The sequence below is a fragment of the Epinephelus fuscoguttatus genome, linkage group LG6 (assembly GCF_011397635.1).
Source record: "Epinephelus fuscoguttatus linkage group LG6, E.fuscoguttatus.final_Chr_v1".
NCBI lineage: Eukaryota > Metazoa > Chordata > Actinopteri > Perciformes > Serranidae > Epinephelus > Epinephelus fuscoguttatus.
The window spans coordinates 17,232,486-17,259,785 of NC_064757.1; the positions used below are offsets into that span (position 1 = coordinate 17,232,486).

Here is a 27,300-nt window from a genome sequence, read left to right on the forward strand (position 1 = left end):
CTTGATGGTATCATGGGGTAAAAAGTATAGAGCTGCTTTGTAGTGAATGGGAGACTAATTTTAATAATTAATACCCAAATAAAATTGATTTTATTGTGGTGTCAGTTCTGAGACAGAAAATGTACCCATATACTCAGAACATTACCCTGAACATCTTTCCTAATTCATTGTCTTTGGAGCAGCTCCAGACTTTATACCCTATGATATCACAAATTTGATTTTTAGCACTCTAGTTTTTAGTTTTGGGAGAAACTTGTACACATTTAATAATATTTTGGACTATTTCTGGCCATAGGAATAACATCAGTTTTGAAAATGGGCATAGTTTTTTCTTTAACGGAGGAAGAAGTGCAACTTAATAACTAGAAATATTGTTTTAAATAAGCAGAGCAAGTTGTGGAAATAGTGTAAATGTGCTGTAGATAATTTTGTTTTCAAAGTTTGGTCAATAAGTAATGCAAAAGTTGCTCTTTGCAGGTAAAGCAACTGTATACCTGTGAACGCTGCTCTCTAGGGTGCGTTTGATTCAAAAACCTGTCATGCGAGGTTTGCGGTGCAGACAATACAATCTTTGTGCAGCGCCATCATTCGTTTTATCTCACTTTCCTAAAATGATAATTCAGTGCGTCTTAATAATTATTTACAAGTTGGATTGCAGAGATTCATAGCCGAGGTTAGAATAATAGAAAATCGCAAACTAGCTCCGCGCTTTCGGGGTGTCACGCTACTTCATGTGCAGCGTACCCTGACCGAGATGTAGCTAGCAGCTAACCTAGCTTCCACCACAGCTGAAAGTCAGCATCATCGCCACTCCTCCCAATAGGAAGGGCGCATCCCGGATAGCTAGCTGGCTAGCTGTACTCAGCATAACGATGGCAGTTAACCTCAGCAAAAATGGCCCTGCATTAACAGCCGCGTTTAAAGAAGTGGTAGATGAAAAGTCCAATACCAACTGGTAAGGAGCAGCATTTATTAAAGTAGTATTAGCCCTATGTAGGAGGCGTTATGATAGCTTCACTGTTGGCTAGCATTGAGCCAGTCGTCAAGTAAGTTAATGGTAACCCAACGTTAGATAAACTTAACCCGGGACCTAATGTCACTTTGTTAACCAAGGCAGACCTTCTACTTATTTAACTTCATGATAACATGAGCTAAAGTCAGTTTTGCTTGCACGGCAGTTTAGCTTTCTCACATGTATTGCCTGTCTGAGGTGTAATGTCGTAAATGCTGAGCTAACTGAATAGCTAGTAACATAGTTAATTAGCTAGATACACCGAAAACCAACAGGCTAAGCAATTAGCGTTAATGTCTAGGCTTTACGTGTATTTTATTTAAATCTTTTGGCGAGATAGTCTGCCATGAACTTTAATGAATAGGTTTACAGATTGGCTGCCTCACCCACTTCCTGGTAAGATATCAGAAGTTAGCCTAAATATGGTCAATATGTGAAAGTCAAATCCAGGAACTTCCTCTTTGCGTTACCTAACGTCACAGGAGTATCCGTGCTTGTCTGGAGATTAAAATGAAACCTGTTGATGACTGCTGCAGTGTTTAATGACGACCTGATTTAATTAATCCCAAGGAGCAATTGCCCAGGGAGTCCTGCTGGCCCCATATTCAATCTGGAAATGTGTCTCTTGTGAATGTCAGCCCTTCAGCCACTGCCTTGTGACACCACAGCTTGCTGTAACTGTGTTTTGTTTCTTTTTTCTAAAATGATGATGACAGAAAAAAAGTAGGTGCAGAATAAAGAAGCGGTCAGTCATCGGCTAGTTTCAGTGTGAGCAAGTTCCCCTTACCTAGCTCTGAAAGTATGCATTGAATCCCCTGCACTGATCAGAAGCAAATGCCTTTATAGGCCCCTGAGCCTCACAGTGTTTTCCAGTACTTTCATTTTTGCAAACATTAACATATACTGGTCTGCAATTAACATTCTTATTAATTACAATTACAATGTATTGCATGGATAGATGACAATTAAACAAGAAGATCTCACAAATTAAGTATCTGTGTCAGAGCAGGCCAAATGATGTATAGGCTGTGTAGTATTGATGTGAGGCAAAATTATAACAGCATCTATTTTTTTTTATTATATGGAACCTAAAGGCGTTAGATATGGTTTGCAATCATAATTAAGTCTTCTCTGTGTGCCAGTAAATTAGAGCTACAACTAACGGTTATTTCCATTATTGATTAATCTGTAGATTATCTCAATTTAATGGAATAATTGTTTTGACTACAATATAATCAAAATGCCCATCATGATTCCACAGAGCCCAAGGCGATGTCTTTTAATGTCCAACCAATGGTCCAAAACCCAAAGATATTCAGTTTATGATCATTTACAACAAAGAAAATCATTAAATCCACACACATGAGAAGCTGGAGCGAGCAGATGATTGGCATTTTTGCTTAAAATTGACTCCACTGCTCATTTCAGTGCTACACTGAATTACAGCTCTAGCCTTGTCTCATCTACTAATAGGCAGCAATGACTACTAAGTACAGTTATATAACAATGTAGGCCTTATAAAGGCCATAAAATATTTTATAGACTTACTTAAACAACTTACCACCTAACATACCTAAACCTGACACAATTAAAGCCACTCTGCTAAGTGCATATCAGCTTAATCTTTTGATTGATATATTTATCTAGCTTTTTTTATTATGTAGGGCCATTAAAAAAAAATAAAGTGCCTGTATATATAACAGGAAAAGGCTATTTGGCCTACCCAGACATAAAGAGGACAGACTGTTTGTCCACATGAGCACACAGGCAAAGACTTGACAGAGAAAAGATGGGAAATGTGCCAGCATTAACCAGGGATTTAGTTTGTGTAGGGCTGCTAATCCTTAGTTATTTTTATTGGGCATTTAGTATCAAGAAAAAGTCAGTTAAATCTTTACTGCTGCAGAAGCAGGCAATAAAAGTTCCTGACATAGCTGATTTAAAATGGGATTATAGCTGTAGCACTGTTTTATTTACACTACATTACTTCTGTAAAATGTATCCTGTTGGAATAGGGCTGAAGGCTGAAAGTTGCTTAAAATCGTTGTACATAACATGCATTGTTTTGTTGAGTGTGAAATGCTGCACATCACCCTCTGGAACAAACTCTTTTCTGTCTGTGTGATCAGTTTAGCTGGCATTTTTACATCCTTAATCCCATGTTTTCCACAGGGCCTTGTTCACCTACGAGGGAAACAGTAATGATATCCGCCTGGCAGAAAAGGGAGGTGAGTAACTGAGTGGATATTATCACGTTTTTATGATCTCAACACGATAATATCAAATGTGTGCAGGAATTTCATTGTCAGCATACAGCTGCAGTACTGAAATATCAGCACAAAAGGAGTGCTTGCCTCTGCTTTCTCACCCCATCATTTGTAACAGAAAAAATGTCCACGGTTACACAACCGACCACAGTAACCATTTGAAATTCCACAATGTTTATGTGTCAGATGGAGGACTGGAGGAGTTGGTTGAGGAGTTGAACAGTGGAAAAGTGATGTACGCTTTCTGTCGGGTCCAGGATCCAAACTCTGGCCTGCCTAAATATGTCCTCATCAACTGGGTTTGTGCCGCACTTTACTGTCGTACATTTGTTTGTCCTCTTTGAAGTGGCCGTCCTTGAACTTATCGTGTGATCCTTTGTGTTTCAGACTGGAGAAGGAGTGAAGGACGCCAGGAAAGGAATATGTGCAAATCATGTCAGCTCCATGGCCAATTTTCTCAAGGTAACACTGCACTTATTTTTGAGTGTAGTTTAAATATGTATTTGAATGTGTACTTCAGTTTGTATATGTTTACAGAGGAGCTTATTTGTGTGCTAAATTGCATGTTATTGTTGGCTCTGAGCAGGACTTAAAATAAAAACCAAAGAAAACACTACACAGCATGCTGCAGGCATGGTTGGAATAATGCAACAGCTTTCATGGATCGGTATCTGTGTCATTCATGTTAAACCAGCAAACAGCGCATGTAAACAGATTACAGGTGGTGCTCACAGGAACCAAGATACCAGCTGTAGGTGTTTCCCTGTTTGTGTGAGCATTAAAATTAACTTTTATTCAATGCTATTTCAGGGGGCCCATGTCACAATAAACGCCAGAGCAGAGGAGGACGTGGAACCCGAGGTGATCATGCAAAAGGTGGCCAAAGCCTCAGGAGCCAACTACAGCTTCCACAAAGAATCTTCCAGCCGCTTCCAGGACAGCGGTCCTCAGGGTCCCGTGGTATGCAGCGCATGCAGTTCCTGCCTTGTGCCCTCCTGTTTGCTTATGTTTCATGCTAGAAAGATAAGCAGAGGGCTAGATCTTAACTAGGCTCCTTAATCTCAAAACATGGATACATTTGTTTGCACATGTTTGTTTGTTTTTTCTTTTCTCTTTGTCATGGCCTTTGATTTACACTCAGCCAGCTCTACCACTGAAAACTATTTCTCCCCCCCAAAAAAACCCTCCAGAGGACCTATAAGAAAGGCATGAACACACTAAATTTAGTCTGTTATGCTCTCTTCATGAGAGAAAGCAGTCACTGACTATGTTTACATGCACACTAATATTCCACTATGATTCTGAACATGACAACTTTCTAAATTTAATATAGGTGATGCAAACAGTATATTCCATTTGGATTTTTCAGAATCAGGCTGTTTTCTGAATGAAGCATTTTCCGATTAAGACGGTATTAGTGAGGCTTAAGGAGCATTTATTAGACATGTATACAGCACACTCAGAACATGCATCTCAATTGAGGTTTTAACCACAGTTTGCAATACATGGCCTCTTACCTGTTTACGGTCAGGTCTATGCATTGTCTTAGAGCCATTGTACACAGACCTACTAGCCTACAGTTTGCAAGGCTGGGGTAGAGATACATGACCAAAAGAAAACCTACTTTTAAACCTCATGAAATACTTGAATATTAACAAATTTTAGAGTATGCACAAGTATTGCAACACCAACCTCTTCAACTAAGTGGTTGAAAGACTGAAAAAGGGAGGCTGTGTTCACAGGGCTGACTAAGTCCGCCACCTGTGGGGGGGAAAAAAGGAGAAAAATCCTGTTATGATGCAAAGAAGCCAAATTGCAGAAGTGGCTTCAAATGTTCCAATTGTCCATATTTTGACATGATAAACAACATGTTTGGGCACATTAATCTGAGTGTGCATGGCTGCATATCAACAGGAGTATTAGTGCAATATTCATTTTTATTAGCCATGTCAACAGCTGAGTAGAAACATTGGGTTTTTTTTTTTTTTTGGAATCAGGCCAAAAACTGAATATCTTGTGCATGTAAAGGCAGTTATTAGTCTTGTTTCCACCAAACACTTTCGGTAGCGTTTCCACCTCAAACATACTCTTAAATGTGGGCGGGAGTGTTGTCACTCACTGCTCGTCCAGCACTCACTGTACTTCCCCATTACTAGTGATACAGATGGAAGTCTGCATCTCATTTATCGTCCACAGAACGAGGCTGCACGCTGACATTTTCAGAACAAAATAGCTCAAAAATAAAACGGGCTGCAGTGAGAGTCTCTCTCGATGAGATATTTAAAAATAGCAGGTTTGTGCATTTAGTCCTTCTCAGGCAAGCTCGGGGGTTTAGTGTTGCCGGAGCCCACGGAAATGACGCTCTGCAACAGTTGTTTTTTTTGTTTTTTGTTTTTTTTGTATGAACAGTAGTTACAGCTTCACAACCAGCCACAACTCAGCCCTGAGCAGTGTGACCGTCCACTGTTGACCAGTTAATGGACTGCAGTGTTCACAGCTCCACCTTTTAGTACCAGATCTGTGTGCTAGGTACCCCAACAGTGGGGGAACCAAAAATGGGGACGATGTGGAAATGTTCCGTTTGTACCATCCGCAACTTTTCGCAGCGGAAGCAGAAAAAAAGTGTACCGGACTGAACTGTACCGTACTGTACTGCTCGGTGGAAACGGGGGTATTGGTTCATATCTGATAGTCGTTAAAAGAAACAACTCGCACTAAATAAATCAGGCACATCATGTGTTGGTGTGACATTAGTTATAGAGGGAAGATAAACATTCTAATAATAATAATTATATTTATAATGTAAAATATTGATTGCCTTCTTCTTCATGTAGGGCTCAGTGTACCAGAAGACCAACGCCATGTCTGAAATCAGAAAGACCAACAAAGACAACTTCTGGGCTCAGGCAGAGGTAGGCTCCTGAACTTGGATTCGGCTTCTGCAAACTTCAACTTCACCTCTGCGAGACGGTGTCATGAGCACCTTAAGCATCTCTTTAAAATGACTCCCTGAGAAATTTGTTGTTTTTATATAGGATGTTTATGAATCATCAACTCATTGAAATTGGGAGAACTCTGAAATATTGTACAAGTTTGCAGTTTTGAAACATTTGACACACATTTCCATTCCTCTTAAAAGCCTATATGAAAATACAAGGCAGACAGTTTTTACCCATCACCAATGTTAACCGAAGTCAGCGAAAGCTTTGTTGTAACTTTGTCCTTTGTGTGCAGTTTTGGCTCCTCACCATACCTGTCACAGATACACCCACATAATGCTGCTCTCTGCTGTGCAGTTGTTTTTAAACAAACTATTGTGAAATCAAGCTTTTTTTTTTCACCAGAGTAATATTTGCAAAGTACCAAACCCATCACTACCTGTCTGTTTGGCTTTTAGAAAGAAGAGGAGAAACGCCGCCAGGAGGAGCGACGCAAGGCAGACGAGGAGCGCCAAAGGTTGGAGAAAGAGAGGAAAGACAGAGAGGCCAAGGAGGCAATGCAGAGGGACAAAAGGGACAAAGAGAGGGCCACTCAGATCGACCAACAAAAGTAGGTAGCAGATGAAGGAAATGCACACTGGTTAAGACTGGTTTGAAGCTGCACCTATTTAAGGGTTCAAATTACATTTCCTGTTCTTGTCTTCTAAATGGTCATTTGTTGAATAGGAAGTACCAGCAGCAGCAGGAAGCTGAGAGTAAAGAACAGGAGAGACAACGCTTGGTGAGTGACAAGATTATAATCGGAGTAAAACCTGTGAGGTAACCTGACGGAGACGTACGGAACAGATGCTGAAATGACTACTTTCATATTGAGTTTCAACAATTATGTTGATAGTGTAATAAGCTTTGGTAGTGCATACATCCTGATTAGTCAGGAAGGTAGCAACTGTCAGCAGTGCCATCATTGATATCAACATTATCAGGAGGAGCAGGAGGAGAACCAGGCAGCCCAGAAGAAAGCAGTCAGGAGAGGTGAATCTGTGGAAAAGGCCAATGTGAGTTCCCCTTCCCTGCAAGTGCTCTCCTCTGGCCAAACTTTCTTTTTTCTTGCCAATCTCAAAACAAGCTTTTGTGTCTTTCTAACAGAATATTTAGAGCTCGATGTAACACATCAGTCTTCCAGCTTTTACTGCGTGATCTCTCTTCTCTCTAATGGAAGTCAGACATCTGTCTCCTCTGTAGTTTTTCTTTAGCAACATCTCCCACTGCATTATTAATAAACCGTGGCTGACTAATGCCTATTGTACATATTATTCATTCTCTTTTTTTCTAGGAGGCAGCTTCTCTCATCTCTCAGCGTGCTGTGAACCCCAGAGAGATGTTCAAGCAGAGAGAGAGGGGAATAACTCCCAGTGACTCAGACGTCCCCTCAGCTGCCCCTGCCAGCCCCCAGCCAGGTATCACCCCTGCACACACCGTGACCTCTTCATATAAATGTGTTTGCTTTAAATGTCACAGCCCCTCCTGCATTACTGCAAAGCTATTTTATCCTCTCTCAGTTAGCGGTAGGTGATTTCTAGAGGAGGTTGCCTCCCGACGCTGTCTTTATCAGAGCTTTAACTTTCCATCAGACTGCCCAAGTGTTTCATAGTCATACTTAACGCTGTGTCTCCATCATGGTGTCTTCTCTTCTTCTGCTCAACCGGTCTGCACTTTGTTTTCTCTCTCGCCCATTTTGTTTGTTCGGCATGTTTTGGGGGTTCTATGTGTCTCTCTGCTCAGGGCGTCTGCAAAGCCCTTTTCTGTCTAAGCCAGTGTATGAAAGTGAGCGAGCCAGCTCACCCCTGCGCCAAGCTTCTCCTGTGCCAGCAGGCTCCGCCTCTCCTGTCCGTGCCACAGGTGTGAGCTCACACACACACATATGCACACATACATGTACATACACAGAGAATGCACCCATGATATATCAGGTGATGGTGTCATTCTTAACTAAAAGCTTCATGCTTCATCTCTCATTGTTTCTATGTGTGATGATCTTCATATTCCTCCTAATCATCATGAGCCATGCTTCCATTCAATGTTCTTTTTGTTTCCTAAGAAACTTCCAGATTATGGTTTTGTTACTCCTCATGTGAAATATGCCAGCAGTCCCTTTGTGTCTGGTGGTGGTTTCGAGCCTGTGTGGACTTGTGAACGTGTTCCCCTGTGTACATGCATGTCTGTGCTTGTGTTTTTGGGTGATAAGAGCCTGATGTGGATGATGGACAGTCCAGGTGTGAGTATGATGAGCAGGAGGCGGCCCCCCAGGAGCAGTGTGAAGGTGGGGCTCATTTCACACAACATCAGCTTCAGTGTTAGGCATAAGCTTTCCGACCCTCCCATCTTCTTCTTATAAAAATTCTTTTGTAATTTGCTCAAAGTACACATTATCCCCTTTGGCCAAACTGAGCTGTCAGGATCAGCTGCAGCTGCTGCCACCTGCTGGTTGGTGCACAGCACAGCTCTGACACATCATGCTGATGGTAAACTGTCTTTTCAGAGGAAGCACCAGCTGCTAACTCCTACGTCCAAGAGGCAGCTGTTGAAGAGCCCGCTCAGGTGATTGTTTACTTAACTTTAGCAGGAAATGCTGTGACTGTTTTTCCACCACCATATAAGTTAATCATGAAAAATAATTACAGGTGGAGGAGACTAACTCCTATGAGGTGACTCCTGAGGAGACATCAGACAGAGGCATCTGTGCCAGAGCCTTATATGACTACCAGGCTGGTGAGTTTTGTTTTCTTAATCACTGCACCTTTATAATGTAATCAACTGACTGCTCATGTGTTGACTCAAAAAACATATCTAGTGTTCTGTTACCTTTTAAGTAGTTGCTTCTTTATAACATTTACAGAGAAAAAATGATAGTCTAATTAACTTTTTGCTTACAGGGAAACTGGTATTTTTCAGCCTGATCCCTTTTTCCAGTGTTTTTGTGTCTAAGTGACAAATGGGAGCAACAGTTTTGTTTTGGGTTTTTTTTGTGAACAACTTTTTTTTATTAGTTCATGTTGACAGACAGAAAATAGGTGTACACATATGGATACATGTAACAGTAACACAATAACACTGATTTTGTTAAATATAATAATTAAACTTAAATTAATTCATATTGTATAATGTACACAGAAGTACCTAGCATGCAAACCGTATGCAAACATGTTTATCCATATATACCTCAACTTAATTTCATATGCACATAGCTGCACCTGTAACTGAGTACATAAACAATATAAATAACTAGATCCACATGCTTATTACACATTACATGATTATATGTCACATGTGCGTATATGCACATACACACATGCATGGGCACATGCACATCCAATTATCAACAATTTGTGATTTATAATCCTTTATATAATCTCCCCTCATTTCCCTCTCTAGTGAGTGATCCACCCGCCACCCACCCACCCATAGTTTACCCCTCCCTTCTTCCAGCAAGTGCTTTCACAGTTAGAAAAGCTTCTGACCAAGACCTTATGGTCTTCCCCTTAGCACCATGAGACCGTGCAACAGAAAGCTCTAAGGTCAAAATATCTAACAGCAGATACCACCAATGGTTTAAAGATAATGTGTGTGGTGGCTTCCACCGTAGTACCAGGATTTTCTTCGCGGCAGTTAGGCCAGAAAGCCAAATTCTTTTTTCATGAACAGATATAGGGACCCGAGCATTATCATTTAGCAAACATAGTAGAGGGCAACATGGAATGTCTTTGTTAAGAATTTCTGATAGAGATTCAGTGACCTGGGACCAAAAAGACTGTACCTTGGAGCATTCCCAAAACATATGTGTAAAGGTACCAATGTAACCTTGTGAACAAAATTGGCATAGGGGAGATGGTGCTAACTTGATCCGGTATCTAATTATTGGTGTTAAATAAGTTCTATGTACAAATCTTAGGTGAATAGTTTGGTGATTAGGGTTTTTTGAGGCTAGTTTAACATTATTCCATACGGTTTCCCAAGATATTTCAGAAGAGATAGAACTAAAATGATTTTGCCAAGTGGTTTGAATTGCCATTGATTTATAAGAGCTTTGCATTATTTGGGAATACAACACTGATACAGTTCCCTTGGTTTTATTTGTTTTGTACAATTGATTTGTAAGGTCACATTTAGGAAGTTCAGAGTCCCATGGAACCCTGTATGCCTTCAAGGCAGAACGGAGCTGCAGATATAAAAAAAAAAAGAAAAACCTGGTAGGTTGTACTGCTGCTGAAGTTCCTGGAATGTACAGAGACCATTAGTATTAAACAGCTGTCCAAATAAGTAAATTCCATTGTTTGACCATATTGGATAAGCCAATGTGCATCCACCAAGCAACAGATTATAATTGTGAAATATTGGAGTGTGATGGTGCCACTTTTTTTTAAGATTAGTATGTTTAGTCACCAGCTTCCAAGTTATTAAAATGTTTGCGATAATAGGACCAAAACGTAATTTAGCTTGTTTGAGGGGAACTCTTGCATAGATTAGATCCTGTAATCTATGCGGATGAACTAAATTTTCTTCCAAAGAGCGCCAAGATGTAGAATTTGTAGAGTCCAACCAAGATTGTACAGTTCGCAATACGAAAGACCAATAATAAACTTTAAAATTAGGGACCCCCCACCCTCCAGCTGTTTTATGTCTCTGAAGGGTTGTAAGTTTAATCCTTGGTCTTTTATTATTCCAAATGAAACTAGTGACTAAGCTGTGTAATTTATCCCAGTATCCCACTTGTGGATTCAGAGGAAGCATAGAACTTAGAAAATTAATTTGAGGTAATACCAACATTTTTATAATGGAAATCCTAGCATCAAAAGATATTGGCCTCAATGCCCACTTCCCCAGATCTATTTTAATCTTGTTTAAAACTGTATTGTAATTATTGTTCACTGTAGTCTCTAGTGTTGGGAAAATGTCAATTCCTAAATATTTAAACTGGTTTACAATTGGGATCCTAAGCTGGGTCAAATCATCACCAGAGCTACATAGAGGTAAAAAAGCAGATTTCTGCCAATTTATTTTGTACCCTGAGATACAACTGAAGTCTGAAAATAATTTAAGGATATGGGGAAGTGACTGTGAGACTTTACTAATAAGGAGGAGCACATCATCAGCATAAAGTGATATGTAATGAATTGTGGAATTTATTGTAATAGGTAAAATACTAGGAGATTGGCGTACTTTTTGAGCAAGAGGCTCTAGAGATAAGACGAATAATAGAGGAGACAGCGGCCATCCTTGACGGGAACCTCTAAAAATTTGGAAATGTGGTGAACAGGCATTTCCCGATACCACCATCGCTCCTGGGTTTGCATAAAGAACTTTAATATAGCTAATAAATTGTTCACCTAGACCTAAATGCCCTAAAAGGGTCCAGAGGTATTCCCATTCAAGTCTATCAAATGCTTTTTCAGCGTCAAGACTTAGAATTCCGCAAGAAGAAAGAGAATCTAAAGAGTCTGGAGTTAAATGTAAAATATGTAATAATCTTCTCAAATTATCTGAACTATAGCGGCCTTTCACAAAGCCTGTTTGGTCACAGTGAATAAGTTTTGCAAGATATTTATTGAGGCGGCGTGCAAGCAACAGTTTTTGAAACTGGTCCATTTTTGGGTGAGCCTGCTGTAGCCTGCAGTCACAAAACGGGCTGCAATGTAATCACTTGAGGCATGTGTGTGCGGTCAGTGTGCATCCACTTTAAGTGTTTGTTTTTGCCACTGACAGGCTCAAATCATTTTTAAGTGTCTGACTCCATTTAAATAAATAGTAATTTTATCATTATAAAACACACCTCTTTCAAAGTCAAAAGAAATGTATTAAAACTCACAAAAAAAAAAAAAAATCTTTCCACTTTTCCAACTATCACCAGCTCTGGTTTGGTTGCAATAAACCCTTAACTCACCCAGTTAGATGTCAAAATACGCTGGATTTATACACACTAAAATTACTCTTTATTTAAATGGAGTCTGGTGGGTGTGGGGGTAGCGATTCAGGGCTGTTTCTGGTAAAACAAAAAGGATCTTACTCTTTGACCTAAGTGTCTTTGTAGGGCTCCTCTCCATAATGTTGTCGAACACTTATAACAATCTGAGTCTGTCAGTGGCAAACACAAGCACTGTTATTGGACATACATTAAGGTTGCACATGCCCTGAGTAAGGATTACATTACAGCCAGTTTTGCAGCTGCCAGCTGCAGTCCTCTCACTCAATACTGGGCCAGTTTCAGAAATTGTTGTCTCCATTATTCACTTAGACACAAAAACATGGGAATGTATGGTTCGGGTTGAAATATACCAAAATCACCCTTCCAAAGAGAGAAGAAAGTTTGAAAATTATTTGAAACTCTTTCCTACAGTAACTTTGCTGATGTTCATAAAACTCTGCTCCTCTCCTCCAGCTGATGACACCGAGATCTCATTCGATCCCGATGACATCATCACCGGGATCGAGATGATAGATGAGGGCTGGTGGCGAGGCTACGGCCCAGACGGCCATTTTGGAATGTTTCCGGCCAATTACGTGGAGCTTGTCTAGCCCAGCCCCCCCCCCCCCACCATTATCACACTGGCAGCCCCAGAGGACATCTGCAGTGAAACAACACACAGCACAGTCCGTCCTCGCACACACGTGAGCTGATCAGGATGAAGCGGAGCAAACGATCCTCCACATCATGGACCAATGAAGGAATGGTAATCGTGGGCTAGAAGCTTTTGAAATCTCTTTTATTTTCAAGAAAGCAATTCCATTAAATTGTTGATGTTGTGAGCAACTGATGGCATAGTTTAGGGATTTGTGAAGACCCACAGCCTGACCAAATCTCCCCAAAACCATCTCTTTTCCTATAAATGTGATGCAGTACAATATATCAGCCTTTGAGTCTTAAATTCAGTTGTGAGCATTAATAGCACTTCTAGTTGACATTCCTTACAAAGTGACTTCAGTTCTATTTCAGGTATAATTTTGTTGTTACTTGTAGCAAATGCTCCTGTACATTTCAGGAAAAAAAGAAAGAAAAGAAATCAAAGATGGCGGTACCAGCTACAGTATAATCTTTTGCCTTGTTTTTGCCTTTCTTTACCGGCAGACTGAACTTTACTTTTTGTGACTGATCCTGTGTGAATTTCAAACCATGTTTTTAGTACTGATCTCACTGTGGTTGAAGTGAATATTTAAAAAGAAAAAAATCAGATGTTTGCTGTGCTCTGGGTGGATTTCAGCGGGGAATGCGTAAAACAGTTCAGTTCCCTTTAACTGTGAGCATATAATGGTCGCTTTCATTTCACATCCTCCGTCATCTGAACCAGATTATTACAACATATTTCACTTTTCAGGGACAAGCTGAAAACGAGAAAACATAGGTCTGCATCATTTTTTTTCATGCTTGGATCTCGCTGGTTTGAGGTTGACTTTGAGTGCTTAACAGATCTCTAATATGTGCTGTGTATGGTGCCATAATGACGGGAAGTGGATGCAGCGACATTTTAATAGAAAATCTTCAATTCACTGTTTGTTTGGTTTTTTTTTTTATCATGGAACAAAACTTTTGCTCTTTTAAGCTTTGAGGTCAGTGGATAAAAGGAAAAATGAATCGATAATGAATAGAAAAGGGCATCATATATCCATTGCATTATTCATGTTTGTTTTTCCAGAGTCTATTGTAATGCACAGACATTCTTCATAATAAAATAAATAAAAGCAAGCCGTGTTGTCGTATCTTCTCAGATAGGGTAAGCGTATCAAAGGCTGCATAGATTTTTAGAAAAGCTTGAAATAACATAGAAAACCCTCAGGGATTTTCAGATGTGTAACAGGAACTCAGACGTATACACAGACTTAGTATGTGCTCTACGATCAGTTTCCTGGAATGAGGCAACAGCTGGGGAATTCACCTCTAATGCATAGGTTTCATTTTCACACGAAAATATCTGATTTTATTTCTCCCACATCCTTCAGATTAATCTGTGTTCGCGTGAACGACAAAAGATGTGTCCTACAAATTAAAAAAATATTAAATGATAATATAAAAGCTGCATGAAATATATTTGCAATATGTATATCTTTAAAATCAGTCTACCTCTATTATATAACCTTAATTGTTTGGCCAGCTTCACATTGGTAATCTGAGATACTGTATTTAATTTGGACATAAATTGCAAAGTTTAATATTGTGTATATCACACTATTCTGCTAAATATTGCTCAAGAAGAAATTTAGAACTTCCAGGCCTTTAGCAGTGTTTTATTAAAGTCCTGCAATAAAATGCCATCTTGATAACAGTTATAAAAGTCCATTTTAATGCTCTTGTTCCATTACATAATTCCCAAATATTCAGTTTCAGCCTGAATCAAAATTTGTCTTTAAATGTAATTTAATATTAGTGTATCACTAAATGAGTCAACCTGTTATCTGGACTTAGTTTCAGGACAATTTCCACCCACACCCACGCCATGTAGAAAAAAATATGAACATATTAACTCTCATCATTAAAGCCTAACACCTCTGCTTTTAACGACTGCAGACATACCTCTGTAAGTTTTATCCCTGAAACAACAGGGTGCATCTATAAACCTATTTATTCTGGAAAACCTCGTTCAGCTAATGACAGTTTCTCACCATGACTGGTCTCTTATGTGCCAGTTAAACATCTGCAGATTGTTCCCAGGATAGTGACTCACTTCAGACAGGAAATCTTTCGTGTTGGATTCACAATATTTTCTCCACACGTTGTCATTTACATTGTGCTCACCCCACCTCAACCTCATATGTTTATGTCAGTGAAAGTCTGAAATGAATAGCTGGGGATTTTCTCAATCTTTCAGCCGATGTTTTTTGTTGTCGGCTGCAGGAGATAGAGAAGCCCTCAAGACATCTGCAAAACAAATTGTCAGAATTAAATGGAATTAAAAGACATTTCCTATCAAGGCTTGTGTATGACATAAACTAAGTTGTATGTTATTGTAGAGGATTAAATATCACCACACACCTCATCTCTGCAAGTTAATTCTGCCTCATTGAATCTCATCATGTCTACATTTATTTAACCCTATTGACTCAGATGTCTAATCTGCATCAAATGTTTTATTTCTACATTTTACATCTATGCATCTGTTCATATGGGAACTGTGTGAAAACAAACAGCTTAATATCACATTTCTTCCATTTTTGGACAGAGCCTTGTTCATCGTCTAAAAAAAAGCAAAACAAAAAACTTGTTTTGTGTCTATCAAACAAAAAAAAAATCCCTCTCGAGATTTGGACAGTTTGTCGATATTTGGTTATTTTGACATTTAAATGTTAATCATTTTGAAATGTCACACTCTATCCGCAACAGATGGGGGAATAGGGCATCCCCCTTTTAAACAGATCAAAAACATGGGGAGGAAATGTGGATTGTGTCGAGTGCAGCTTCAAGTGTTTTTATCACGACATCTGTGTCATCTCACTGAGTGTGGGACTGAAAAAGGAAAATGGAGGGAAAATACAGTAAGTTTTAAATGTGACCTCGTGAGAAAATCAGAGAAAAGGGTTAAAAATGCTAAAGCAACTGTCTTATTTAATCAAATGTGAAATCCACAAGAGAGTAACTTGACCTTAATGCTTTCCATATGGCCATAATGGACATTAAATCTTGAGACAACTCCCTCTGACTCATAACTATAAGAGGAGAGAAATAGGTGGCCATTTTATCACCACTCATCTCTAGTGGAAAAAGCTGCTTCTGCAGCGTCCTGGCCTTTTATTTTTAGCCAATATCTTCCAGGCCGTGGCCAGTAGGAACCATTTTAAAGAAGTGGTGCTTCACCTCTTCCTTAAAATGTAACGTCTTCAACCCCTGCAGCTACCAGGCAGTCTCAAACTTTCATTTACCTACATGTGAGCTTTTAGAGTCAGCCTATGTGTCTGCTCAGCTATTAGCTGTCATAAGTCAAAACTACATGCTTGTCGTCAGCAGCAAATATGTTCTATTTTGGCACTTTAGGTCAGCACAGCAGGAGTTTGATTTACAAGTTGAGGGGAAAAAAAGCATCAAGACACATTGCATTAAAAATGAAAGAGTAACCAGTGATGTAACCTCTCACCTTGTTACATCAGTGTCGGGATGGTTACTTTTTAAATTTAAGTCAAGCTGGACTTCACCAAAGGAATGTAACTTATTATATTTGATCACTTTTTCAACAATAATTTGAGACAGGGCAGTAAAACTGAAAAATGACTAGAAAAGCAAAAAAATGCAAAGCAACAGAATGATTCTTATATTCCACATAAAAAAATACCCTTGGACTCCATGGGTGTATTAGGGTGGGCTCGAGGACACTGTGACATCACTGTTGGGTGTAATATGAGGTGCAAACATACATTTTTAACCACACCTATCCTTGCATAGTTACATCAGTGTCAAATAAAACTACTTTTATTACCATAACTGAAACTTATATTCCCATAATAATACTCCCATACTCCATTTTAAACTAACTTAAATGTGTTGCCTATTATTTTAAAGGGACAGTTCACCCCAACATAGAAAATAGATATTTTTCCTTTTACTTGTAGTGCTATTTATCAGTCTAAATTATTTTAATGTGAGTTGCTGATTGTTGTAAATATCAACCATGCAGATGTCTGCCTTCTGTTGAATATAATGGAACTAGATGGCATTCAGCTTGTGGTGCATAAAGCATAAAAAAAAATACATTTGAAAAACTCAACAGCAATGTCTCTTTCCAGAAATCATGACCCAGTTACTGAAGATAATTCAAAGAAGTTGTTGTGGTTTTGTGGAGGAACTGCTTTATTTCTACTGAACTACACCCACCACCCATATCACCACACAGAAGGAGGCATGCGTCTACTGATGGATGAGAAGCTTGCAACAGTGTGGCATGTAAATATTAATGGCTTCCTCCTTGGCTGAGCTGTAAACTTAGTTAGCTCAGTGGTGCTAGGTGAGCTAGCAGTAGGTGCACGCTTCCTTCAGTGTGGTGATACGGTTGGCAGGTGTAGTTCGGTAAAAGGAAAATAGTTCCTTCATGAACCTGCTCACAACAAGGTCTGTGGATTATCTTAAGTAATATCTCTATGGCTACTATCTCCAACAATCGGCAACTTGCACCAACGCAATTAAGACTGATAAAAAGCACTACAGGTAACTGGGAAAATATTTGATTTAGGGTGTACTTTCCCTTTAATGTACTAGATAAACTCATAAGTTAAGTAAGACGTTCTCATAATGCTTACTCATTGTGGTATTCAGTACTTTGTGTTGTATTTCTTAGAAGATATTTTGTGATAAAAAGAAATATGTCCTCCTCTACACACATTAACACACACTATCACATCTGTGTTAAAATGCAATATAACAATTTCCTCGCTGAACTAGCAACACACAGTTTCGGGAACCAGTAGCGTGAGTTCCCTTTTTCTTTTCTCAACATTGTATCTCTTGGTTCTGAATCACCACATCTGATCGTTGGGTAATAGACAGTTTATTACTCATTAATCGGGCAGCTCTAAGAAATATTTGACGCTTACACAAGCATCTGATGTACATTAACAGTAAGTGGTGCAGCCCTAGTTCCTGTATTTAAGAATAAATTCCTAAAATACTGAAATGTAGCTAAATGTTCCTAAAATGTAGACATGTGGGAAATGTTGTTCCAGCTTTAAGTCTTTATTTGGGCATCACTTGAATGTTTCTTTCACTTCCCCAAATTCAGCTATTTTGGTGAATTTGTCCAGTCTGAACGTTGGAGGTGACCAGGCTTAAATCATCAAACTTAGCTGAGTTACTGTTAGATAGAAACTGGATGGAAGAAATGAAACATTTGTTCTCATGTGCACATTAAAATAAGTAATGACATTACAGTTCCATGTGTTGCTAAGAAAATTCTGAAAATAAGACACAAACATGTTAATTTATGTGTAAATAAGTAATAACGCCTTTCACAGCATCAGTTTGTTGAAACTGGCAACACAGAACAAAAAAAAATGTAACCCAGTGGTTGTTATTTGTCTAAAAATCAGGTGATGAAACAGAGAACAGACATTGTGAGACTGGAATAACACGCACACACACACACACACACACACACACAAAACTCAGTTTCCCAGACTCATTTGCTCTGGTGCCAGCAGCCAGCCAATGAAAATGTGGTGTGGAGACACCTTCCTGTTTCGTGGTGTGAAGTTGAAGAGGACGCTGTGTGAATTACTGTCACAAAACAGTGTTGAGCCAGACTACAAGACAACTTCTGGAAATGGGTGAGAATGACCTTTATGTTTATTGAAGCTTGATACTGATCATGTGTACTATTTTGTGTACGTACTACAACGGGTTGAATACTGTACAGTTTTAGTTGTTGATCTTGATAAATATTAAAACTTAATATATACTGCACAGAACACTCTAAAGTACCTTGTTTATACAATGTATGAGAAACTGCTTTTGCCAATATAACTGAATGTACATTGCATTAACTTGTAACTGAACTATAAACAAACAATTTTGATTGAAAATTTTATTATTAATCTCAGTCTTAAATAAGTCCTTAAATTAATCTATCAGAATGTTCTGGCTGAGATCAATATCTACGGAAACAGCCCAGCTAAATAATTTGTCAATACGCCAAGAAACAAACTGATAAAAAGCACCAGCACATGTTCGAAAGTGCTTGAGATATAATACAGTGTATCAGAGATATTTCTTCAACAAGTGAAATGGAGAAGTTAGGGGCTACTGAAAGCAGAATTAAAGGTTCAAGCCACAGCACAGGAAACAAGTGATCTCAAAAGAGAAGCATATTGGTTTTGCACACAAGTGATATCACTGTGGGTGGAGGGTGTACGGGCTTTGTGAAGAAAAAGAAAATTCATTCTCAGAATCACGTTACATTCCCAGGTCTTGTGTTTTATAATACTGGTGTTTGTCGACTTCTTAAAGTGCAGTAAGTCTGAGACATGAGAATAAAATGTACAGTATTTCTCAGTGTCTCATATTCCACTACAAATACTAATATTATACGCTATTTCTTAACAGTACTCACTGTCCCCATGCTTAGGGAATAATACTGTATGCTTACATACAACACATTGCTTGAGACTGTAGGTCATGTGTTACAATATCATACAGTGCAACATACAAGCGGTTATGTTCATGAGCAGGAAGTGGTTTTGCAACCTGTGGTTTTATATCACACTCAGTTGACAATATGTTTTACAGATCTCTTTTTTTTTTACCTATTGATCACCTGACTGTTGCGCAAGTTACAAAAATTACTACACTCCCCTCAGTGAAGATGTTCTGCTTTATTACTTTTAATGAAATGTTTGAACCTATTTTGCGTGTCTGATTATAGTGTTTAGGTGACGGGGGATGTTTGCCAATAATTCCTGTAATGAAGAACTGCTTGCTTCCTCTATTGTGGTTCTTTGAATTTAAATTCACACCCTCCTCTTTTGGGGTACATTGCTGAATGTTTTGTCCCCACTGTGAAGCTCAAGAGGACCAGAGCGAGACGTCACAACAAAAAGCAGCCAGTGATGAAGAGAAGGGGACAGAAAACCAGGTACTAACCTCAGTCACTGCTGATAAAATGTCAGTTGGCCTTCTGGCAGCAGCCGGGGCAATTTCCCTCAGTTACAGTTAATCAGTGACTACAGACATGACTACTCAGGCTGAGCTATACGTTGTGTTTTCATTTCCCTTTTTTAGTGAATTTGAGATTGTGGCGAAATTTTCAAGTGCTGATTATGTGCGTACAGTTGTTTCATGTGATTGCGAAATGAGTAACAAGGAATAAGTGATTCTGCCTCACATCTTGAGAGGGTCACGAAAGGCATGCACATTTCACCCTCATGAGACATGCCACAATATTTTCATTGCGCATACAGAAACTGCAAGAGGCCCTCAGAAGCCACTATTCTGGTAACTGAACTGAGAGATACAATATGAGAAGCGCAAATTAGCTCATCAAATTTCCAGGGCTGATGTTAGTTGAAAGCCTGGTGGTTTCTGTGGTGACCTCTGGCCTGCCGATAGCATCAATCCAGCACGCCACTGACAATCATTGCGAGAATCACATATCGACACATTGACATCAACATCACCCACACGGTTTTCCAAAAAAAAAAAAAAAATCTCATCTAGTGGAAATCTACTGAATGTTTCACAGTGATATTCACACTCCGGTGTGTGTATAGACGGAGCTCTGCAGAGAAGGGGCTACAGTGTGTGGCTTCGAGTGCAGACGTTTCCTGTTGGCAACCATTGATGCATGAACCTGAAAGTTTTGTGAATCAGATCTGAAAACAGTGACTGAAAGTGACTGAACACTGGTGAATTTTATGCAAGACACAAAGTAAAATTGTGTAATTTTAAGCACCTACTTCTTGTGATTTTAGATGCAAGTGCAAATATCAGTTTGTTGCACTGTTTATTAGCCAATCACACTTCTGCAAATGCAGACACTTCAAAGTAGTGTGTGGAATATGACTTCTAGACATCCCTTTTTTCAATACAAACATAATATTTGCAGTAGAACAAGCAGGTGAGACAGAAAAACAGTGGAAAGTCAGAGCTGTTAGCTGGGAACAGCAGTGTGGAGCCACTGAACTGTGACTCAGTTGGGGCTATCTTGGTTAGAGGCCTGCACCTTCACTATTACTCACTCTACAGGCCTACTTCTCGGAACCAGGAACCGCATAGAGGAACTTTATTCAATATGAAACCACGTCGAGCTGTTTTGTTTTACAATGACTGCTACAAGAAATACAAGCAGTTTCTCCGTGTGCTGATTCAAAGTAAAATATTGACACTGACCACTGTGGTCTCCTTTGACGTCCGATCTATTGAAATTGATCGACACAACAGGTGACACGAGGTTTCACATTTAAATATCCGGTGTTAAATACCGTAACCTATGATTTCACTGCAATAACAGAAGTGAGTATCATCAGCATCTGTGCTGTTTGAGTCGGTGGGAATAATATTGTTGCGGTCACTAAACTGACAACTGCCACTTGTTCATACCACGTACTGAAAATTGCCCACATAAAAAACCCCAATAAGGTTCAGTATTTTAAAAGGGATAACTTAAAAGCACAAATGTTGAAAGCCACACACCACAAGAATATCATCATGATAAAAATACAGACACTGTATCAGCTTCATCAACGGTTCCTCCTCTTTATTCGTCGATGTTTGACACTTCTTGAAACCTTTCTAACTGATAATTTTGATTCTGCATGCCTTCACTGTTTCATTTCTCTTTTCTTACAAACCACAAATAGTGACATTGTCAATTTCTTACACTGCAGTTCTGGGTAGTCTGAGTTGTAACGCTTACTACATCTAACTTCTTGGTATCTTGAAATCATTTTCCAAGGTACTGACTCTAGTTCTGCAGAAATACAGCAGACATGCAACCACTTATTTCTTGGATATTACAAAGCAGCATCTTTATTCAGAGTGTCATCAGTCACCTCTGTATCGTTTTCAACATTTAAATATATAAAGTCAATCTTTTGGCTTATGTTTGTTTTTCAAAGTGACATTTGTGATACCAGCGACAGACAACTCTCGACCAAAAACCCCACAAGTCTGCTGCTTTCTCTCCAGACAGGATGTGTAGCGGTTATCTATTGAAAGTAGCGGTAAAACCCTACTCTCTGATTTTGATGTTTCATTTCAACATTTGCATCCCATGAGATGACTCTGTGCGTCTTCTTTCCCATCTGTGATAATACCCTCAACCGTCGGTAAAGCAGGTTTCTATATCAGTGCAGTGGACCGTGTTGCATTTACAGGAGCTGCTTGACTTTTACTGCAAAACATTTGACATGTTTACTCCACGCCAGGGTTCTCCCGCTGTTATCGAGATTCATGACTCAATGACTGAATGTGAGGAAGAAGCAAGGCCTAATCTGGTGCAGATGGAGGAGAAGGCATTTGTGTCAAGGCTGCACTCTTTCATGAAGGACAGAGGAACACCCATAGAGAGGATCCCACATCTGGGCTTCAAACAGAGTGAGTTGATGTTTGTTAGCGTTGTGTTTGCTGTTGACTGGATGCATTATTCACTTGGAATTTGAATGAAAATAATTAGATCCTTATGTGCGGATTTTTCCCAGTTAATCTTTGGAGGATCTACAAAGCTGTTGAGAAGCTTGGAGGCTATGATTCAGTAAGTACAAGTTTTTTATTCGACTATAGTCTTTTAACAGGTGTGTTTAAAGGTTTCGAAGAGGAAACTGAACTATAGGTCAGGGGCTGTAACATGGTGGTTTCTATCACACTGGAGGACGTTTGACTTTCAAGCTGTCGTTGCTCTGTTGTCTTTGATGTTGACGCTGTGAGGAGAGTTTCTGACAGTGCTGCAATGGTACGAGAACGGGGCTGGGGCTCTAAACAGAGCTGACCCTCGCCACCACCGCTGCCACTGTACCGCAAGGTGTTAACACGACACAAGTCGCCTCCATATTTATACATATAGATATGAGAGTGGGTGTGAAAACCAACAGATCATTAAGGTGGTAGCCAGCCACCTCCCTTCCTTCCCTACACAGTGTTTTAAAACTAGACTTGAATGATGTGGTCAAAGCACAGCACGCAACTGCGAACGGAAGGCAAGCTATCACAGGACAAATTAATTTGAAGTTAAATTTAAATTATGCAAAGTTTTTGCATTTTCTATCAGAATTTTGCCTTTCAAGGCCAAAGGAGAGAGGGGGCCTGGGCCACAACATCCCTTGTGCACAACATAGATTGAAGACATTTTAATAAGAACATTAAGAGTAATAAATTGCAATAAGTTGAGCCGTACATACAAAATCAAAACAGTAAGGCATCACAAAGCTGAGCAAAATCACTTCTGTTTTAAGGAGTGAGACCAACTTGTTTCATTATTACAGTGTTGAAAGAATTTCAAGAACTGCACACTTTAAGTCCCACTTTTTGCTCCCCCTTTATTGGATGTGAACAAAGCTTGGTGTGTATGTTCAGGACTTAGTGTCTGATACCTCCACTGAGTTTAATCAGGATCACTCAAAGACAACTTAAGTTATAGTCAATTTCCTGCTAAGCCCCGTCCATAGCGAGGCTTTTCTATTGACTGTGGCCATGTTTTTAAACCAGTTTTGCCCGTTTTTGATAAATGTGTATTTCTGTCCAGCAAGGCTGTATACAAACGGTAGTGTTCATACAATAAAAATCCCAAAAAGTCAATTCATATTATTGCTTTTCACACTATGCAAATTATCAAAAAATTTAGCCAGATATGTGCACCAGATTTCAACTCAATCAGACTAGTACTAGTACTATTGTGAGGGATGCAGCCTTTCAAATCAGATTTCAGATTTCAGATCAAATTTCATGTGAAGTGTTACATCATTTCCAGTTATGGTGCCAAGTTTCATGTCTGTATCTTGTTCCAGCTCATAGCGAATTGAGCAAAGGCATAACATAGCCTATAATGCTAAATAGACCACGCCCATATGTACCAATCAATATGACTCTTTAGATCTTGGTTGATACTAACTAAAGTGTCTGTTGGTGGCCAAATATTTCTTGGAAAGCATTTGCACATCATTTCCAGTTATTGGTCCAAGTTCCATGCTTCTAGCTAATTCTAGCTCATGCTCACGGGAATTTGAGTCACAGCATAAGATGACAAATAATAACACACCAACGCGTAGCTCTTACGTTGCCCACTGGTTTGTGGACTCCCTTCGGTGTGGCATTAGCTATCTTGGGTGTTTTTAAACCAGAAGTGACCATATTTGGGCGAGAGGCCAAATTATGCGTAACATTTAGCCTTAATGAAATGTAAACAGGTGAGTTGTATAAAAGTTCACCACCCCTGTGCAGGTGCCATGAAGGGAGAAGGAAGGTATAGAGACCGAGACAGTTTTTGTACCAGGCTGTAAACATGTTTATTTCTGCTGTGAAGTTGCCCTTTTTAACATGGGGGTCTATGGGGAATGACTGGCTTCTTGAGCCTGCCTCAAGTGGCCATTAAGAGAACAGTTTTGAGCACTTCCATGTTGGCTTCATTTTTCAGGCTCTGAGGTGCTGCGTTGCTTGAACCCTAATAAAACAGCACAAAAAACATTACAAAATTTCATACATGATCTTTTGCACCCCCTGGTGGCAGTGACAAGCTAAGCAGCCCTTTAGCTTGAAGGATAGACGACCACTGGTGTCATGAGCCATTGATTCTCCCAAAATCTGTCAGTTACTTCTCACACGTTTAAATGTAAGCTTACTGTAACCATTTCAGACATGTGTTGTTACATATGCACATTTTTCACACTGTGTTATCCTACAGGTGACAGCTCGGCGTCTTTGGAAGAAAGTGTACGATGAGCTGGGAGGAAGTCCAGGTAGCACCAGTGCTGCTACTTGTACTCGCAGACACTACGAAAAGTGAGGATGATCCTTTTTTCCGACAAACCTGTTGATTAATAAACTACAGCGACTGATTCCTAATCCGAGATATGTTTCTTTAGGCTGGTGCTGCCCTTTGAAAGACATGTAAAAGGAGAGGAGGACAGACCTCTGCCTCCAAGCAAACCGAGGAAGCCATATAAGAGAAGTTTGGATGGTAAGGTCACCAAGGCTGAGAGGAAGAGGAAAAGGACTCAGTCAGATAGAGAGATGGATTCAGAAATGGAGGTAAGATACTAAATCTGTCGAAATGTCTCAAAAAGAAAGAACTCTGTAAAATTATATGAAGTGTCCTAACATATCCCCTGTTTTTTTTTCTATAGATACTCACCCAGAGAAGTCCAGAGGCTGCCCGCCAAAGTGAAGCAGTGATGCATGCTCACCCTGCTCTCTGGGCCGCCACCTCTGAGAGACACCACCAAGACTGTTCTCAGCCAAACAGACCCCCTGCCAGTCTTTGCACTTCTGTCTATGCCCACCTTGTTCAGGTCCCCACTTCCAGCCCCTGGACTGCTCATATCCCATCTGCTACTGGGGAGGTCATCTCTCCTCTGGAGAAGAAAAAGCGCATGGCTCAGGCAAGCCTTAACTTGCCCTTGAGTCCCCAGGGCGAGGATAAAGAAAGGCCCTCTGTCATTCACTGCTCCCAGTCTCCAGCCCGGGCTTCGTCCAGTCGGAACTGCAACTCCTCTGACAGCTCCCCACTTCCTTTATCCCCTTCCTCTTCACGCGGCCCCTCCCCTGTCTCTGTTTCATCAGAGGACAATCCAGAAGAGAATGAAGGTAAACCTGCATCAGGCTCTGAGCTATCCAAAAACTGTCCCAGCTCTGTGAAAAATGCATCTGGCTGTAGTGAGGAAAGCAAGTCTGTGAGCTGCAGTCAGATATCCAAAGACCCTGCAGGACAAAGTAAAGACGTTAGCACCCAATCTGCAGACTCGATCAAAGTCCAGACTAAAGACTCTACCTGGAAGCCAATCCACAAAGGCAGTAGCAAATATTCCGTCCATCCTTTTTACTCATCTGTGAGATCTGACTGGGCTCCAACATCTACCTCTAGCTTCACCAAAGTTATTCCAAAATCTGGGCAGCTACCACGGCCCGCTCCTATTCGGCTGGGTTATAAAATCCAGCCGGGCAGATTGATGCAGCAGGACGATTCTCTGACCTATCCGAAGAAGCTCAATAACATGGCTCCGTGGCTTTATCAGACAGAGAAGAGAGACAAATCCAGGACAATGCTACAAAAAGTTCCCCCCACTCAGCAGAGTCTGTCCCATTCCACCACCAGCCTGCCGGCATCATGCGTACTGTCGAGCTACGACAAATCAGGAAGAGACTCTCGGCACCAGCCTCTATTACACCCTACATATCTCCCCAACAGAATGAGACTACCTCAATCTCCGCTAATGTACCGACATGTCCCAATGAGTCCAGCTCACTCTGCTCTCATTGGGTCTGCTGTTTACCCATATCCCTACTCCATCCCTCTGTTAAATCCCAACACTGGATATACCCTTCCTGCCATGCATCCCATTTACCCCCACAAGCTGTGATCTTTTGTATTTCAGCTTCAGACTCCAGTAATAATAATAATAAAGTACATCTTTATGCTGAGGAAGGCAGTCATTGAGCACTTTTCTGTTGCTCACTGTCAAGACTTACTTGTGTTTAAAACATGATGTAGGTATGTTCTGTGGCTTTACACACAGCCATCCTTCAGTGGAAAACTAGATACTGCTATTAGCTGTGTGACTGTGTTGACCTTCTGTGGCCAAAACCAAACTACTCTGAAAGGAAATGAAGTCACTGCAGCGATGGCTAGAGATACAGTATTTGTAGGTGCATCGAAATGGTACATTACTTTTGAACTCACAGCACAACTGTGCAAACTGTACTCATTTAATGTATGTACTATTTTTATAGTTGTATTTTGATTAAATACGAAACAATAAGCCACAGCGCTACACTGATGAGAAATGTTTGTGATTATGACAAATTCACATTAGATAACTTAAATACAATATAAAATCAAATTCTGTTAAAACCACAGTTCTTGCACATTGGTGCTCACTTGCACAATTTCATAACTGTAGATTTCAGAGGAGACACAGGGACCAAATAAACCAATAAAGACATTTGCACTAAATTGTTTGATGCTTAATGGGTTCTGAGGGAGAACCCCCCAACTTCCCCTGTTTCATATGTGAGCCCCACCCCCTCAAAAAAGAAATCTATGCTCTTGCACAATTTAAATACTTTGTGATAAATCAAAGAACCATCTCACTGTACTGTATTGTGGAGTCTGCTGAACTCAATGATGTTGTATAAATACTGTATGTACCATGTATCAGTGTTAATTATTTTATGCAGATCTTATGTCACTGAAATGTATTTAAGCCAGTAAATGATCATGAATAAATAAGAAAAATAACTAGATAAATATCAGAAATCTGAGCCTTTTTAAAAAATGTTGCTGTTTCACCATGCCGTAAAAACAAAAATAAAAATATTTTTGCAATGAGAGCAGTATTTTTGACGAGATTTATTTCTTTTAGTTGTTTGAGGGCTCCCGTGTAAATGACTAGGTCATCAGTGAATAAGAGA

General features: G+C 39.9%; 2 protein-coding genes across 3 annotated transcripts; both read left to right on the forward strand.

Annotated features, from left to right (window-relative positions):
• Nucleotides 1-790: 790 nt before the first annotated feature.
• Nucleotides 791-13,953, forward strand: dbnlb (drebrin-like b). Of its 2 annotated transcripts, XM_049578970.1 has the most exons (15): nt 791-955; nt 3,185-3,240; nt 3,466-3,578; nt 3,667-3,741; nt 4,090-4,239; nt 6,114-6,191; nt 6,677-6,828; nt 6,945-6,999; nt 7,202-7,273; nt 7,552-7,675; nt 8,001-8,117; nt 8,464-8,538; nt 8,758-8,816; nt 8,900-8,987; nt 12,652-13,953. In XM_049578970.1, the coding sequence occupies exons 1-15, from the start codon at nt 873-875 to the stop codon at nt 12,786-12,788; spliced, it is 1,434 nt and encodes a 477-aa protein (XP_049434927.1). In that variant the 5' UTR covers nt 791-872; the 3' UTR covers nt 12,789-13,953. The 2 variants fall into 2 exon arrangements, with proteins under 2 accessions (XP_049434927.1, XP_049434928.1); XM_049578971.1 differs by lacking the exon at nt 8,001-8,117 and having other exon boundaries at nt 792-955.
• A 4,490-nt stretch (nt 13,954-18,443) lies between these two features.
• On the forward strand, nt 18,444-27,219 carry arid5a (AT rich interactive domain 5A (MRF1-like)). Its single transcript, XM_049578966.1, has 7 exons — nt 18,444-18,512; nt 19,746-19,816; nt 22,107-22,275; nt 22,380-22,432; nt 24,575-24,672; nt 24,756-24,921; nt 25,017-27,219. Exons 1-7 carry the CDS (start codon nt 18,509-18,511, stop codon nt 26,247-26,249), a joined length of 1,794 nt encoding a protein of 597 aa, XP_049434923.1. The 5' UTR covers nt 18,444-18,508; the 3' UTR covers nt 26,250-27,219.
• Nucleotides 27,220-27,300: the final 81 nt, after the last annotated feature.